This window comes from Diadema antillarum, unplaced genomic scaffold, assembly GCF_040938485.1.
Source record: "Diadema antillarum isolate AM-2024a unplaced genomic scaffold, OU_Dant_1.0 seq00001146_RagTag, whole genome shotgun sequence".
In the NCBI taxonomy this organism is placed as follows: Eukaryota; Metazoa; Echinodermata; class Echinoidea; order Diadematoida; family Diadematidae; genus Diadema; species Diadema antillarum.
This window is the reverse complement of record NW_027271958.1, coordinates 48,485-65,056: the sequence shown is the minus strand read 5'-3', so window position 1 is coordinate 65,056 and position 16,572 is coordinate 48,485. Positions and strand designations below refer to the sequence as shown.

Genomic DNA, 16,572 nt, shown 5'->3' with positions numbered 1-16,572 from the left:
GTACAATGTGCTTCCCTATTAAACAGATGTTATGCATACTTTTACACAATAGGCCTTTTCAATATGAAAATGTTGGTCGAAGCCACGAGCTTTTCGCAGAGAGCATGGGCCAACACTGAGCAGCGCCAAGTACAAACTTTAGTTAAAAGTATGAGGAAGAGATGCCGGCTGGTCATTGAAGCAGATGGAGGACATATCAATTATTAGATACTTCACTGTATGCTCATGAAAAGAAAGAGATAGAGAAATATACAATAAACCATGCTTAAAAGTTCAGAATCTTGAGAGATTGTTTATCATTTTGTGTAAAAGTCAATGCAAATCACTGAAGTGCAACTTTTTTCCCATGCATTTTGACATAAAATTCATTTTTTTTTCACACCAATAATGATATCTGGCGGCAGTGATATGCCATTCATGTTATGAGTAATAAAATTCGCTATCCATTCCCATTTGAACTATGAAAATCGGTAAAATACTTTATGAGATATATCCAAAAATGCTAAGGGGGAACTTACTTCTTTGGTTGAGTGTATATATATAAATATATATATATATATATATATATATATATATATATATATATATATATATATATATATATATATAAATGTATAAATGTAAAATATGTGTGTGTGTGTGTTGGGTGTTTTTTTTTTTTTTTTTTTTTTTGGTGAATCGGGTTAGCACAGTACTGTTTTCAGCAGTGTCTCCAAGATTTTTATTTTGCCTATCCATATGATCATGAATATGATATCGGAATTCAGAACTTGCAAAAATTCAAAAGAAACTTACACTTGTCCCCCTTCACACTCCGGGTTTTATTTCAAAATTTCAGAACTTTTCTGCGTCCCTGTCTGTTTGTTTGATTGGTCAAACACAACACCTCTTGGCAGCATTCACATTCAGGATTCACACACACTCCCTCAATCACACACACGCATGCATGTAAGCACACAGTATGTTGGAAGAAATACAAACCAATACTGACAGAAGGTCTGAGGCACACAGAAAGTCATGTTGTCATAATGGTAAAATAAATTTTAATATATCGTACTATAACATTACATTTTTATGCATGGTCCAGTAAATTTCCAGCAAAAGTAAATAAATGGATAAATTGATGAATAAATGTTAAAAAAACAAATTAATCTGTATGTTCTCACATTCCCTTGAAAAACTCCTGGTTGAAGTTCTTGTTACCTTCTCTGCATTTTTGAGCTGTAATGACTGCAGAAAACTTTTTTATGATTAAGTACTGTACATGTACTTGGTACAGGCAAATGGAGTTTGGCCATTTCATAATGCAGGGCATAAATTGTATTGTCTCATCGTTTCTACACTGCACATTCTCTCTGTGATTATTCATAATAATACACGTAATTCATCATATCTCATCATAACTCCGACTGTTGTATCATAACGCAAAATGACAGACAAAATAACATGCAAATTCTGATTGATTGCTCTGATATTTTTCAATCAAAGACAGCATAACTTTGTAGGAAAAGTAAGCAAGGCATCGTTGCAAATCAGAATAGACATCACTTTACATAAGGAGAAAAAATGTATTCTTTAGGAAGGAAATGGTATTATACACAAACAAAATGGGCAATGCCACTGTCATCATATTTGAGGAGTAACTACAGGAGTCACTACTTTATATAATCATTTACTGATACACTTGTATCACATCATTCGGGATTCAGAAATGACACCTAATATACTTTAATTCACTGAATAAACCCTGAATTGTCATGCATGAAATTTCAGCACACAAAGGTAAGAATGAAGAGAATAGATGCTTTTTATTTGGGAAAGTGTGAGCAAAATGGAACAAATGTCAGGAAAATTGTCACTATTCCATCGTTTGAGCCATTTCTGATGTGTCACAGACACCTTCTAACAGTCACCTTGATCAAGTACAAAATGTATATTGGATATCACATGCATGAAGCTAATAATTGGTTTAACCCTACGTGTATGTAGCCCCAGTGAGGGGAGGGGAGGGGGGAGGGGGCTTATTTAGAATTTTGCTTCATTCAAGCTTGATTCAAATATGAGTGCTTGGTTTAACACTGGCCATAAAGTAAATTATCCTTCTGTTGCGTAGTATTCCTCTTGCCATTATGTTTTAGATTAACAGGCTGTTACTTTTTGGCACACAACAAGCAAATATAACTTTGTAAAACATTTAAAAATAAAACATGGCACTCCTGCGGCATTGGTCATCTGGATAGCTTTTTAGAATATGTCACATACCTGAAACAAGTGTCCGTAAGATTATTTCATATTGTTTTGCCTTTTTCAGAACATTCATCTGCAAGTAACCATCAGAAATATCCAGATTACTTGTATCCCTTCTTTGCACAATGAATGTCATCTACTATTCTGCAAACCATCATCAAATTCAATCTTTCCCAGAACAGGCCTATCCTTTCACCAGAGTCTGAAGATGACAGAAAATGATGAAATATTGCACAAAATCTTAGAAGCCATCAACTCTTCACAGTTCTAGGATGTATCTCCAGCACTTGGATCTCTTTTCTTCTCAACAGCTGTCACAGACACTTTGCCATCTTCTCTGAGGACCGCTTTAATTCCCAATTCAGAGATGGCTTTGTTGCCAGCCACACCTTGATTCTCCATGGATGCGATGACGGTTTGGTTCTCCACATTGTTCTCACACAGATTACGAATGCACAGTACCGCCCATTCTCGGATGTCTGCAAAAAAATGCTGTGTTAAGGAACCATGTGACCCACTCATCAAAACTAACCTATACGAACCACATTGGGACAGGGTTTATGTGACTGTAGAACTTTTTCATTACATCCAGTGCCTATTATAAATGATAAATACCCAACATAAAAGATTGATAAGCATAAAATACCAGGTGATGAAAATGATTCAAATCACTTCTTATATCTGTCCAAATGGAGAAAAGTGTAAGATGGATAACACATGCATCGATATTCTACTACATGTACTTAGCTGTCTCGTACTGATAACATGACTAAATGTAATACCTCATGAGGAAGTCAGATGTAAAGTTTTTATGTGTGATTGGCCCTGTCAACATCACTTGAATGCATAGGTTACAGTCTACAAGCTTGGTTTGCCATACCAGAATCCCACTTTTTCTATCAGATTTGGCTGGCCAGTCAAGAAAATATGATATCTTACCAGGGCGCATACTAAGGAAGCCTTTAGCTTAATATTTGTTGACTGCTGCCTCCTTCCTCAAATTGGCAGTTTCCCATTTCACCCCAGTGCCCGACAGTGTTTTCTCTTCACTACATCTCATATCCTTCCTTGTAGCAAGTCACACAGAGTTCACACAAATAACCAGCTTCAATATTAAAGGGAGTAGTTACCAATTGCCAATCAATGTGGTTCAACTTTCAACTGTGCTCATTTGCAACCTGATATTTCTGAGGCAACTGTATCAGTAGGCATACTCTTAAAGGGCAACACTCACCAAACTGCCCAGATTATTTAATTATTTAATTTTTAAATAATTATGTACATATAACAATTCTTCTGTGAATATTGTAAATACGTTATATTATAATCTATATCATTGAAAGGACTAGCCTCGACTAGCCTGCACGATATTGCCAGTTCTTTTTTGCCAAACTATATCTTAACTATTAATTGTTGTGACATTGTTGACGATGCTTGTTTGTTTGTTTGGTAAATAAAAATCTCATTTCATTTCATTTCATTTCATTTCATTTCATTTCATTTCATTTCATTTCATTTCATTTCATTTCATTTCATTTCATTTCATTTCATTTCATTTCATTTCATTTCATTTCATTTCATTTCATTTCATTTCATTTCATTTCATTTCATTTCATTTCATTTCATTTTATTTCAAGTACTACCACAATTAAATAGCAAGTAAATTAGTAACAGTTGATTTTTAAGTACAGGCATACACTGTACATGGATATAATGAAGCATGGAATGATAATCACTCAGGAAGACGTACCAATAATGTCAATCGATACACACTATAATGACCACCAATGTACACTTGCATAACACTTGTCAAAAACAAGCATAACTGCAAATAAAACATTTTTTTAAGCGCTCGTAGAGATTTTTCCTGTCTTACACCATTTCCTCCCACCTAACTGGACAGCTAACAATCTAATGTTAAATTGCTCCCAGAAATGGGAAAACTAAGAGACCCGGGGGTCTCGCGCTCACCTGAGTATCGCAAGTTCCCCTTCCATGCATCCTTGCATTTACCTGAGAACATTAGAAACTTGTGGTGGGGTTGCTTTGAGAGCTGGGGGCATGGTGTCTATTTGCATACTGTAAAAGTGGAAATTTTCGCGGTGTTGAAATTTTCACGCATTTCGCGCAACCAGAAACTAGCGCGAAAATAAAAGCACGCAAATATTTTTGCTTGCCATATGTTCCTGTGCGTGATGTCTTGATTCCGCGAAATTAAAAACACGCGAAACTCTTCTTACGGGGCCAAGCGCGAAAAATTAGTCGCGCGAAAATATCCACTTTTACAGTATTCCATCACACTGGTAAAAATAACTGCAAAGGTACACTGTACTTTATAGAATATTGGACTATGCAGTTTTGAAAAAACAAACAAACAAACATAAAGCCTTATCACTTTTGATTTTAGAGAACAATATTGTTGAATATTCCTTAATTTCAGAGGTGCATTTTGTTTTGTCTTGTTTTGTTTTGTTTTGTTTTGTTTTGTTTTGGCTTGTTTTTTTGTTTTTTTTTTTTGGGGGGGGGGGAGGATTAGGCCCCATCGGGTCTCCAAAGGGGAGCATGGTGCCCTGTTGAACAAATTGAGATCTTAACCCCCTGGCATGCTACCTGTCAAGTTTGGTGAATATTCATCAAGGGGTTTTCAACGATTATTAACATATCAATTTACATCCCCATTTGGACCCATTCCACCCACTCCCATGGGTCCCAAGGGGGGGGGGGGGCACCCCTGATTCTGCCATGAACAAACTTGAAACAACAGCCATCAATATACTGACTCATTGTATTAACTTAGCTCAATCACTTCTGGTTCTAGAGAAAATCTTTAAAGATTCCTTACTGGGAGGTGCTACCTGCCAAGTTTGGTGAAAATTCATCATGGGGTTTTCAAGAAAAAGATGAAAATTTGCAAATTAGGCCCCAATTTAGACCCCCTGGGTACCCCCCCCCCCCCCCCCCCCCCAGGTGGGGCATGGTGCCCATATGATGGGAATGAGATTTTATCCCCCTAGGGATGCTACTTGCCAAGTTTGGTGAAAATTCATCGCGGCATTTTCAAGAAAAAGATAAAAATGTACAATTTGGGCCCCATTAGGGCCATGAACAAACTTGAAACTACAGTCATTAATGTACTAACTCATAGTATTAACTTAGCTGTACCACTTCTGGTTCTAGAGAAGAAGGTTTTTAAAGATTCCTTTACTTTGGGGGGTTTGGGCCCCTCTGGGGGCCCCCCAGGTGGGGCATGGTGCCTATTTGAACAAATTGAGATCCTATCCCCCTAGGGATGCTACCTGCCAAGTTTGGTGAAAATCGGTCATGGGGTTCTCAAGAAGAAGATGAAAATGTAAAAAGTTTACGCGCGACACACGACGGACGATGGACGAAGAGTGATCACAATAGCTCACTTGAGCCTTTGGCTCTGGTGAGCTAAAAACTAAAGCATGGTGCAATACCAATACTGTATTTCATGCCTTTATCAATCATCCTCATGTCCTAATAAATGGACTTCTCATAGATTTAGAAGCGCATGACATCCTATTTCATTTCTTTGTTATATTTCTATAAACTGAAAATAAGGTAAGCAAATAAAGCAATAGGACGCCACAAAAATAATGGAATTTGTTCGTCACACACACACACACACACACACAAACACAAACAAACAAACAAAAACCCGACCAAACAACTGCATTCCATTCATATATCAAATTTGACTACAGTTGGACTCAACAGGAGGAAACATGAAAGCAGGTGATTTTAGCATCCGGGCCCCTTATCAGAAGCTGTGCCCAATTGCAAATTTGATATGATATCAGTGGCGGATCCAGAGGGGGGTGCAACCGGCGGCGCAACCGGCGCACGCCCCCCCCTATATTTTTCGTTAAAAACAAAAGAAATAATAAGAAAAAGATGAAATGAAACCCAGAAGTGGCACCAGAAATATTAGTCATGCCCCCCCCCCCCCCCCCCCCCCCCCCCTTTAGAGAATTCCTGGATCCGCCCCTGGATATGATATCACTCATGCTGTAACACATTGGCTAAATGTGTACGTCATAATTAAAAACCTATTATCATTTGCAACTCTTTGTAACCTCTGGCTACAGTAACATCATTCCATCAGTGAAGTTGATATTGACAAAAGGATACAGGGATTTCTGGTATCTATGTTACATTGCTGAAGTATAAGTGGTATTCCATTCAGTTCCCTGACCTGGAAGAAAATAGAAATACATTACCGGTAATAATTTCTGAAAATGAAGGCTGCATCATGAAATTATGCACATACTGTACAGGCCACATATTTAGCAAGTCTAAATTTTTGGAATCAGGACTTTCAGATGATTTTGTGAGTGGTTAAATTTGCAATCGTGGGGTATAGTACTGAACAGAGAAATGTATACCTGCGCGTTACATTCACATTGGGATCAGAGTCAATATTTTCATGTGTCTTTAAATTCGCGAATAGCACCTGACTCCCGAAATTCGCAAATATAAATTCTTGTGAACCTTGCAAAATATTTGGCGTATACAGTATCTGTAATCTGAGTAACTGCACCATGTTGTACATCTTAGCTTTTGCCTTATTATCAAACTTCAATCTTATTTTGCAAAAATGTCATAAATCAACTAGAAAAGCACTTTGGGAGCACAGACCTCCGCCAAGCTGGTTTTTTTCACCAACGATCTTGTTAGATTAGTGATTTCCACTCATATGCATGCTGAAAATAGCCCATCCTCCCAATCTTAAGCCTTTTGTCATGTCATCAACCCTCAGCTGCAGTGGGGCGTGCCTCGCCCTGGCAGAAACTAGAGCACGCACTTTAGTGTGTGCATGCAAACCTCAAATACAGGCTGTATGCGCAGCTTGAACTCCCAAGTTCATTGACCCTACTTGCCAAAATATTGAAAATCCTTCATAAATCTATACAAATTCCCGGATCACTACCAAAATATAACCATCTGTTCCTTGTATCATTCTCAACCTTTCCTGCAAGTTTCATCCAAACCCGTTCGCAACTTTTTGAGTTATTTTGCACACGGACAAACAAACAAACAAACAAACCAACGGTAATGAAAACATAGCCTCCTCCCTTGTATTGTCATATTGTCATACTATAGTACACCCATAGCATGTTTAGTATTCTTACAAACTTTTCAAGACAGTGTATATATTCATTTCTGTAAAATCATCACTTTGACAAAGACATACACTAGACAATAAAGTAATCATCTTCATGAATAATACAGTGTAACCAAGTTGTAATGAACAGTTTCTTTATACAAAACTCTTGCTTAAAGTGAGGTAGTCCTCACGAATTTTAAAAAAATATGTTGTTGTTGGTACCTCCAATGAACTACTTTCACCAAAAACAAACTTTCAAATCACCAAATAAGCTCGTAAATTTTGGTTGAAAAAGTGTGAATCTGCACGGTGAATATGCTAATGAGCAAGTCTTGGCGGAGAGTCAGACGTCACCGAGGCACAACTCTTCTCACCCGTGTTCTGCTCATTAGACGGAGTACTGTGTACATTAGTATGGTAAGAATTCGCGCGCGAGAGTGGTTTGTCCGCAAAGTTGTATGCAACACGGACGGAAGCTATTAAAGGACCGTGCCTATTTGATGTCAAGTACATGGTATATTTGATTTTAAAACATACATGAATTTATGTTTACAATATTAATTTACATGAATTATACATAACTAAGCTTGAAATTCTTTGTTTAAAATAATAAAATCACATACTTTCACAATTTATGATAAAATTACAACCGATCATTTTGAACACTTAAATTGGATTTTAGAGGCACGGTTGTCAACTTTGAGTAGGGCATGAATGACGTAGTATCTTTTTGCAGGCTCTTACACGATCGCTTGCACGAATTATTTTTCAAAAATCGCGTACGGAGACAGTTTTTAATTTCCACACGTATAAACTGGTGAAAGGTTATATTTTTTACTCTTCTTAATTATCGGTACAGTGAAAATCTCAGGACTGCCTCTCTTTAACAAAACTGAAAATTTAGATCCCAAAATTGTTGTTTATATTATCTTTATATATTTCATCATTTCGCTATTTCAAAATCTTGATACAATGAAAAAAAAAAAAAAAAACTACCAGTCTCAAACACATTGCTATAACAGGAGTCACCTGTAATTGCATTTAATACAGAATGGCCATTATTGCTCCTTCACAGTAAAATTGATAGAATTATGACAAATGATACAGACAATGAATTCAAGATGAGCCATTGATACTCTTGTCAAACTTGCCAGCTGGAAATAGCCGGAACAATCCAAAGACATATATCATTTCATATATCACATTCAAATTTGAAAGTCCTTTTTACTTTACAAGTAAGTTTCATAGTGAGGCCTGTTGCTGCATTTAAAGGTGCATGGTCCCGGTGTTTTAGTCAAATGCGTACGAAGGCGCACGGCGCAAGTTTCCTATAGAGACCTACGCTATCGACTCCTCTTTAGCGCTTAAGCTTTGGCCCACTTCCCCGAGTCCGAAGAAGTTCGATTCACTGTAGTCAGTGGTCCGATCACAGTTCAGCTAATGATTCGGCTGAGGGGGATGACAGCTTTAGTGAACTTCTTTTGCCACTTCCCCGAGTCCGAAGAAGTTCGATTCACTGTAGTCAGTGGTCCGATCACAGTTCAGCTAATGATTCGGCTGAGGGGGATGACAGCTTTAGTGAACTTCTTTTGTGATGTCATGATAACAAGCACATATGCACGCACCCTGGCATTACTACAGACTGCGCGATGCACAACGAAGGCAACGTTACTTAGCAACACCTACGCACTTTACTCTTGATGACAGCTCACCTTCGGTAATCTTTGTATCAATGCTAACGGTTATAGGCAGTATCATCAACAGCGCCCTTTACACTACCGGGACTATTCACCTTTAACATATCAGAAGCTTGAAAATCCATTTATCTTGATATGAAAACACTATCATGCAAGATCTTTCTGATTTCCCAACTCTGGTTTGCTTGAAGTACCAACGGCACATGCCTCTTGGGTGAGAGGGCCTTCGTTCATGCATGACCATAGATTTGGGATGAACTAATCTTATGTGTTGATTTAAAGTTTGCATGGGGATGTAAATGAGGAAGAGAGGTTTGTTGTAGCACCATACGTATGTAATCCTTGAAAGGACTGCTGCTTGGCAAAAGAAGAGCCTAGAGAGAGGACAGTGGATGAGGGAAGTGACATTACACAAATAGTGAATGGTCACGAGTGTGATGGTACAAGATTTTGCATGAGGTGAAAGATAGAGGCGCTCTATTCAACGAGGCAAAGCCGAGTTGAATAGTGCGCCTCATCTTTCATAGAGTGCAAATTTTTGTTCCATTGCACAAGTAAAGACCATACACTATTTGTTTTATACAACACCTCGGACGTCAACAGATGTGGTCCACACAGAATCTTGAATTTGGCACAGAAGTGGCTGGGAACTGGGAACAGGGACAGTTGTAAGGAAGGATAGAGTGAGAAACAGGTAAAGGATTCAGAAATTTGGTGGAAGGAGAAAGATGAACTAGAAAGGGGGAGGAGAAGGTTGGAGACTCATGGAGATAAGAGACAAGAGACCCGGGGGTCACACGCTCACCTGAGTATCGCAAGTTCACCTTCTATGCATTCTTGCAGACTCTTACCTGAGAACATTGGAAACTTGTGGTGGGGGCAGCTTTGAGAATAGGGGCATGGTGTCCATTCACATATTCCATCACACTGGTAAAAATACCTGCCAAGCACACTGTACTTTATAGAATGTTGGATTATGCAGCTTGGTGAAAGAAAGACTTAAAGCCCTATCACTTTTGATTAGAACTAGAGAAAACTATTATTTAATATTCATCAATTTAGGAGGTTTGGACCCCTTGGGCCCCCAAGGAAAGCATGGTGCCCATTCAAACACTTTGAGATTATCCCTATGGGAATGCTACTTGACAAGTTTGGTGAAAATCCATTATGTTGTTTTCAGCCAGAAGACAAAAATCTAGGCCTGCATCTGGACACCCCCATCCCATCCTGCTTCCTTGGGTCCCAAGGGGGAGGGCACCCCTGATTCTCCCATGAACAAACTTGAAACAACAGTCATCAATACACTGACTCACTGTATTAACTTAGCTCAATCACTTCCAGTTCTATAGAGAAAATCTGTAAAGATTCCTTACAGGAGGGGGGAAGGGTGGGACCCCTGGGGACCCCCAGGTGGGGCATGGTGCCCATTTGATGGAATTGAGATTCTATCCCCCTAGGGATGCTGCCTGCCAAGTTTGGTGAAAATTGGTGATAGAGTTTTCAAGAAAAAGATGAAAATTTACAATTTCGGTCCATATTTAGGCCCCCTGGGGCCCCCCAGGTGGGGCATGGTGCCCATTCGATGGGAATGAGATTCTTTCCCCCTAGGGATGCTACCTGCCAACTTTGGTGAAAATTCATAATGGCATTTCCAAGAAAGAGATGAAAATGTACAATTTGGGTCCCATTAGGACCCCTCCCCACCCCCTCCCCTGGGTCCCAAGGGGGGCACCCCTGATTCTGCCATGAACAAACTTGAAACTACAGTCATCAATGTACTAATTCATAGTATCAACTCAGCTCTATCACTTCTGGTTCTAGAGAAGAAGATTTTTTAAGATTCCTTAATTTTGGGGGGTTTGGGCCCCTCTGGGGGCCCCCAGGAGGAGTATGGAGCCCACTTGAACAAATTAAGATCCTATCCCCCTAGGGATGCTACCTGCCAAGTTTGGTGAAAATCGGTCAAGGGGTTCTCAAGAAGAAGATGAAAATGTAAAAGTTTACGCACGACGCACGACGCATGACGGACGACGCAAGACGGACGCCGGACGAAGGGCGATCGCAATAGCTCACTTGAGCCTTTGGCTCAAGTGAGCTAAAAAGGGAAAGGTGATGAAGACATGGATTTTGAACAATGTAGCATGAAATGAAGCGGGAGGAAACAAGGTTGGTAAGTGGACAAGAACGCAGAATCAAAAACTATGAAAAGTACAAAGGGGGATCCGAAGGAGGACTCCTGTGGGGAAAGTTATGTGAAAGAAAGACTAGTTAATTAATCTTAGCCCATTGAGGAGGAGCTGATTTTGCCATAACATGCCTTTCTCATAGACACCTGCCCGAGTATACATGGGACTAGTCTTCAATGGGTTACATGTTTTATATTTGCATTCTTGGTCAAGTGTGCTTGTGTGTAGATTCACTCTCTCACTGTCTGTCACACTTTTCTTTTATAGCTGTGTGTAGAGATGATTTCTCACTGAGCCTTGAGCATCTTTAATACTAGAAACTCACCCTGTCCTGAAAAGCACGGCACTGGAAACACATGTTCCCTATCAGCTGAATCAGCTTCCCTTTGAAGCCATGTGCTGCTGATGGCTGTTCTGCGTCTGAAGCCGGCTCTTTAAATTCTTGGCTGCTGCTGAATGCATTCTCACTAGTCTGACCAACTCTCTCCAGTATATCTAGCAACTCTGACAGACATAATAACATAAAGAGGGGAAAAACAGATCATTTCCTCTGGCTTTCACCATTAGCTATACCCACTGGTAATAATATGCACATCACAAGGGTACTAATGTGCAGATGAAGGCAAGCTCCTGTCATATAGTGATGCAATCTTACTTTTAAAACATCAAACAAGATTCTATCAGGCTTACAATACAGCGTACTCCCTTTATAATGAACATGGTTAAAACAAAATTCCTGTTACAAAGAAGTAACAAGACAAGTGCCAAAATGTGTCTCGCTCATTCGCACCTTGTGGTGACCTTCAACTCCCAAGGGACATTCACCAGCCAAGTTTGGTCACAAACGGACATAGGGATCAAAAGTTATGAGCCATAATCGAAACACGCCGTAAAAACTTAACATTGGGCCTAAATAAAGTTTGTTGACCCCTATCTGTGACCTTTGACCATGTGATGACTTTCAACTCCCCAAGGGATATCTACCATCTAAGTTTGGTCACAAACGGACATATGCATCAAAAGTTATGAGCCATAATCGAAACGCGCCATAAAACTTAACATTGGGCCCTAAAGTTCATTGACCCCTGCCTGTGACCTTTTCAGTTCAGTTCAGTTCAATAGTTTATTTCCATCATCACAAAGAAAAGAAAAGAAAAAGTTGACATAATCCAAAGTGATACAAATTTTTTTTTTCATTCTCTTACACTCGTCCGATAAAGGATTTTTTTTTCAATACAATATAAATTATACACGAATGATGTCGTAAAAAAGAAACAATGCACTTTGTCATGGCAACAAAAATAGTAAATAATCACAATGATGGAAAACAGTGTTCCACTAAAAAAGCCACGCTTGTAAAACGTGGAACACTGGAACAAAACAACAACAGCACCAATTTATTATACCAATAAGACATATTCATTTTAAATTCTTCTATATACTATTGTACATTTTACTCATTGATATAATGATGTTGATACTATGAACAATACTTACTAGGATTTTAGAATGCAAACGTATAAACTATATAACATATCACATTTGTGGCACAGACACTATGGGGCCGGGTGTGCCAGGAAAATTGAACGGAAAGGAAGATATGCAATCGGCCACAAAAAAAACATAACGACGACAACAACAACAATAACACAATACACAGAAACAACAGAATTTGAGGAAATGCACTCAGACAGATACTGGACAACGAAGAACGAGGAAAAGGAGCAGGGAAGAATAGAGAAGGAAAAGGAGAGGGATGGAAAAGGTCTGTGGACACACTACAAAATCTCAAGGAAAAGTGAAACATGACGGGTTTTTTCATTGAACAGAATTAACTGGTATATATAGAAAACAAATATTTTTTGAGTTTATACTTAAATGTAATTAACTTCACAGATTCTTTTAGATCATTATCTAAGCTATTCCAAAATCTGGGTCCGGTATAAACAAATGTATTTTGAGTGTGTACAGTTCTAACTAAGGGAAGATGAAATTCTTTAGATTGTCTAGTGGGATAGTTATGTACGTGGCTGTTACGGTGAAATAAAGAATAAAATATTTTGGGTAGATGATTGCAGTTGTAATTAAACATAAATTGACCAAGTTGAAACAAATACAACTCTTTTATTTTCAGAATTTTGTGCTCAAGGAAAAGCTTGTCAGTATGTGCTCGGATATGAAGGTTAAAAACGATTCTGAGCGCCATCTTTTGCAGAAGAAAAAGTTTATCTAACAATGTCGAATATGTATTCCCCCAAGCAAGAATTCCGTAATTCAAGTACGGCAATACCAAACTTGAATAAAGCGTAATCAAAGCCGAAGAAGGAAGATAATATTTCAATCTATTCATTATGTCTATGTTACGTGCAATTACTTTACAAATATTGTTTATGTGACACTTCCATGATAACTTATTATCAACACAAACACCTAAGAATTTAATAGACGAAACCTCTTCTAGGGGAGTAGTGTCAAATATAACATTACCTGGTAATCTATCTAAAGAATTACTGAAAAACATATACTTTGTCTTCTCAATATTCAGTGACAATTTATTTGCATATATCCATTGTGAGACATTCTTCAATTCATCATTCACTGTACTAATCAAAGTATTAGGGTCAGGCAGGGAATAAAAAAGATTGGAATCATCCGCGAATAATATAAAAGAGAGTTTATCTGAAGATCTATAAAAATCATTAATGTAAACTATAAATAACAGTGGGCCTAACAAACTTCCTTGCGGAACACCACATTCTATTTTCTTCATAGAAGAATCAAAACTGTTCACATGTACATATTGAAATCTGTCAGATAAATAACTCGTAAACCATTGCAAGGCTTTTCCGCGAATACCATAATGGGATAACTTAGAAAGAAGTATACCGTGATTAATCGTATCAAAAGCCTTTGAGAAGTCCAGGAAGATGCCTATTGTATGCGAAAATGTATCAAGTGCATGTGTAATCTTTTCCACAAAGGTAAGTAAAGCGTGGGTGGTGTTGTGATTTTCTCTGAATCCAAATTGAAAATTCGTAAATATATTACTCATATTGAAAAATTTTACAGTTCGGATATATACTATTCTTTCCAAAATTTTAGAAATTGAAGTTAATAACGATATTGGTCTGTAATTATTGACATCATTTTTCTCCCCTTTCTTATATATAGGTATAACTTTAGCAGTCTTCATTTGACTTGGTACAAACCCAGTACTAAGTGATAGATTAATAATATATACTAAAGGATCTATTATTTGAAGAATTATATTTTTCAACAAATAATTATCGATTCCATCACAACCTGGGCTTTTCCCTTCTTTCAAATTATTAATAATACCTTTGACCTTGAGGTGACCTTCATGTTACGTAAAATGAGTAACTTTATATAACCACTCTTCCCTCCAAGTTTGATTGAAATTGAAGTTCTCAGTAGAGAGTTTTTAAAAGTTTTTGTAGTGTTACGGACGGACAACGGACAGACGACGGACGGACAGACGCCGCAGGCGATCCCTTAGTCTTCCCGCATCTCCGGTGGCCTCGACAAAAATTCAGGATGCAACATTATCTGTTTTATGTTTTTTATTGTTTATTTGCTCGGTTATAATGAAATTTCAATATAATAAAAGAAAACTGCCAGTCCCATGGACTTTGTTACAATGGGAGTCCAGTGTAATGCCACTCTTTGTACAGCATTTACTTTAATACTCACCAGGTTTTGTTATGATCACAATAATTCTTTGTATAGCATGGTATTAATCCTGACCCATTTCCTTACCAACACTTGCATCAAGCAGGAACTCCATCCGATTAAATGTATGACGGAAAGTGGAGTGAGCACTTGCTGAACACAGTATCTCCAGGAGGTCACAAATGACTTGGGGTTTCTGAGCCAGAAAAGGAATAAAGAGCAAAATACATCACAAAAACTCTTCTAAGTCATGTAATCAGCCGATGACCAGAAGGATGTTAACGATGGATTCAGTCCAGGGGATAGCACATTTGTGGTTTCCATTGATGATGTGTTTTTTGTCTTAAAAATGTACGTCAGAGTGTTTCTCTTTTTGGGCACAAACAGATGTGCAAATCACAAAACAAATAATTTTCTTTCACATGACTGCAAATTTCATCCATTTAATCACTCATAACCTGTAACTGAGAGAAGCATTACTTTCACAGGGCAAAAACATGGAATAAGAAGATTAAGTGTAACAAGATCCTGGTTGTTGCTAGGAATACACAGCAATTTAAAAACAGAGGGACATTCAGCTGGTTTAGTGTTGCTTGAAGCACAAAAGTTTTCATTACCTTGAAGACCCAGGAGTGTGGGGATTCATGGGTGGCCCAATTCATTCACTGCTCATGAAGGTAACTTAAAAAAAACAGGGATAGCAACAGTCAGCGAATATGCACATCAAAGCATACACTCATTGGTAACAGTCTACTCCAGTCCAGATTCTGAACAGCTGTGTGTGTACTTACACAGAGATCAGTGATAAAGCTGTGCGCAATTTGTTATGGAGATTCTTGAATATATCCAAATCAGGCCAGCCATCTCACTTCATGGTATCGTCACACTATCGGGTCTTTAAAGGCACATACACCCGGTGGTTTAGTCGAATGTGTACGCAGGCGCATTGCGCAAGTTTTCTATGGAGACCTACGCTAGCGACTCCTCTTTAGCGCTTACACTTTGACCCATTTCCATGAGTCCGAAGAAGTCCGATCCACTGTAGTCAGTGGTCCTATCACAGTTTGGCTCATGATTTGTCTGATGATGACAGCTTTTGCAAACTTCTTTTGTGACGTCATACTAAGAAGCACGCACCCTGGCAACACTATACTGCGTGATGCGCAGAGAAGACAACGAAGGGAACTTTACCTAGCAACACCTACGCGCTTTACTCTTGACGACAGCTCAACTTCGGCAATCTTCGTATCAATGCTTGAATGGTGATCGGCACTGTAATCCAACAGTGCCCCTGCAACTACCAGGTCTACACACCTTTAAGACAGTATCTCAGAATATCAGTGTTTTGACTTTTCCCTCTCCACTCTTTCTTATCATTTCATTAGGAAACAGAAGTCCTTACCTTGCTATTTTCTGGATCATCTGCGGCTAAGGCCAGAATGTGATGAGCCATGCTCCTGAAGCTGTCTGCAAAACAGATTAATGTTGAATCTGAGATGCTAAAATGATGGCGGGTTCCATCTCTGTTTAGCTGCTGCTCGGAGTCTGCCTCTAGACAACTTTTGGCTATTTGGAGGAGGGTCAGTTGACATGATGGGTCCAGATGCTCAAAGACTTGTGCCAT

General features: G+C 38.6%; 1 protein-coding gene across 1 annotated transcript; it reads right to left on the bottom strand.

Annotated features, from left to right (window-relative positions):
- Positions 1-2,514: 2,514 nt before the first annotated feature.
- LOC139744186 (ataxin-10-like) lies at positions 2,515-16,572 on the bottom strand. The gene is made up of 4 exons (XM_071654637.1): positions 16,351-16,572; positions 15,036-15,144; positions 11,584-11,762; positions 2,515-2,739 (listed from the first exon to the last, which is right to left on the bottom strand). Exons 1-4 carry the CDS (start codon positions 16,570-16,572, stop codon positions 2,515-2,517), a joined length of 735 nt encoding a protein of 244 aa, XP_071510738.1.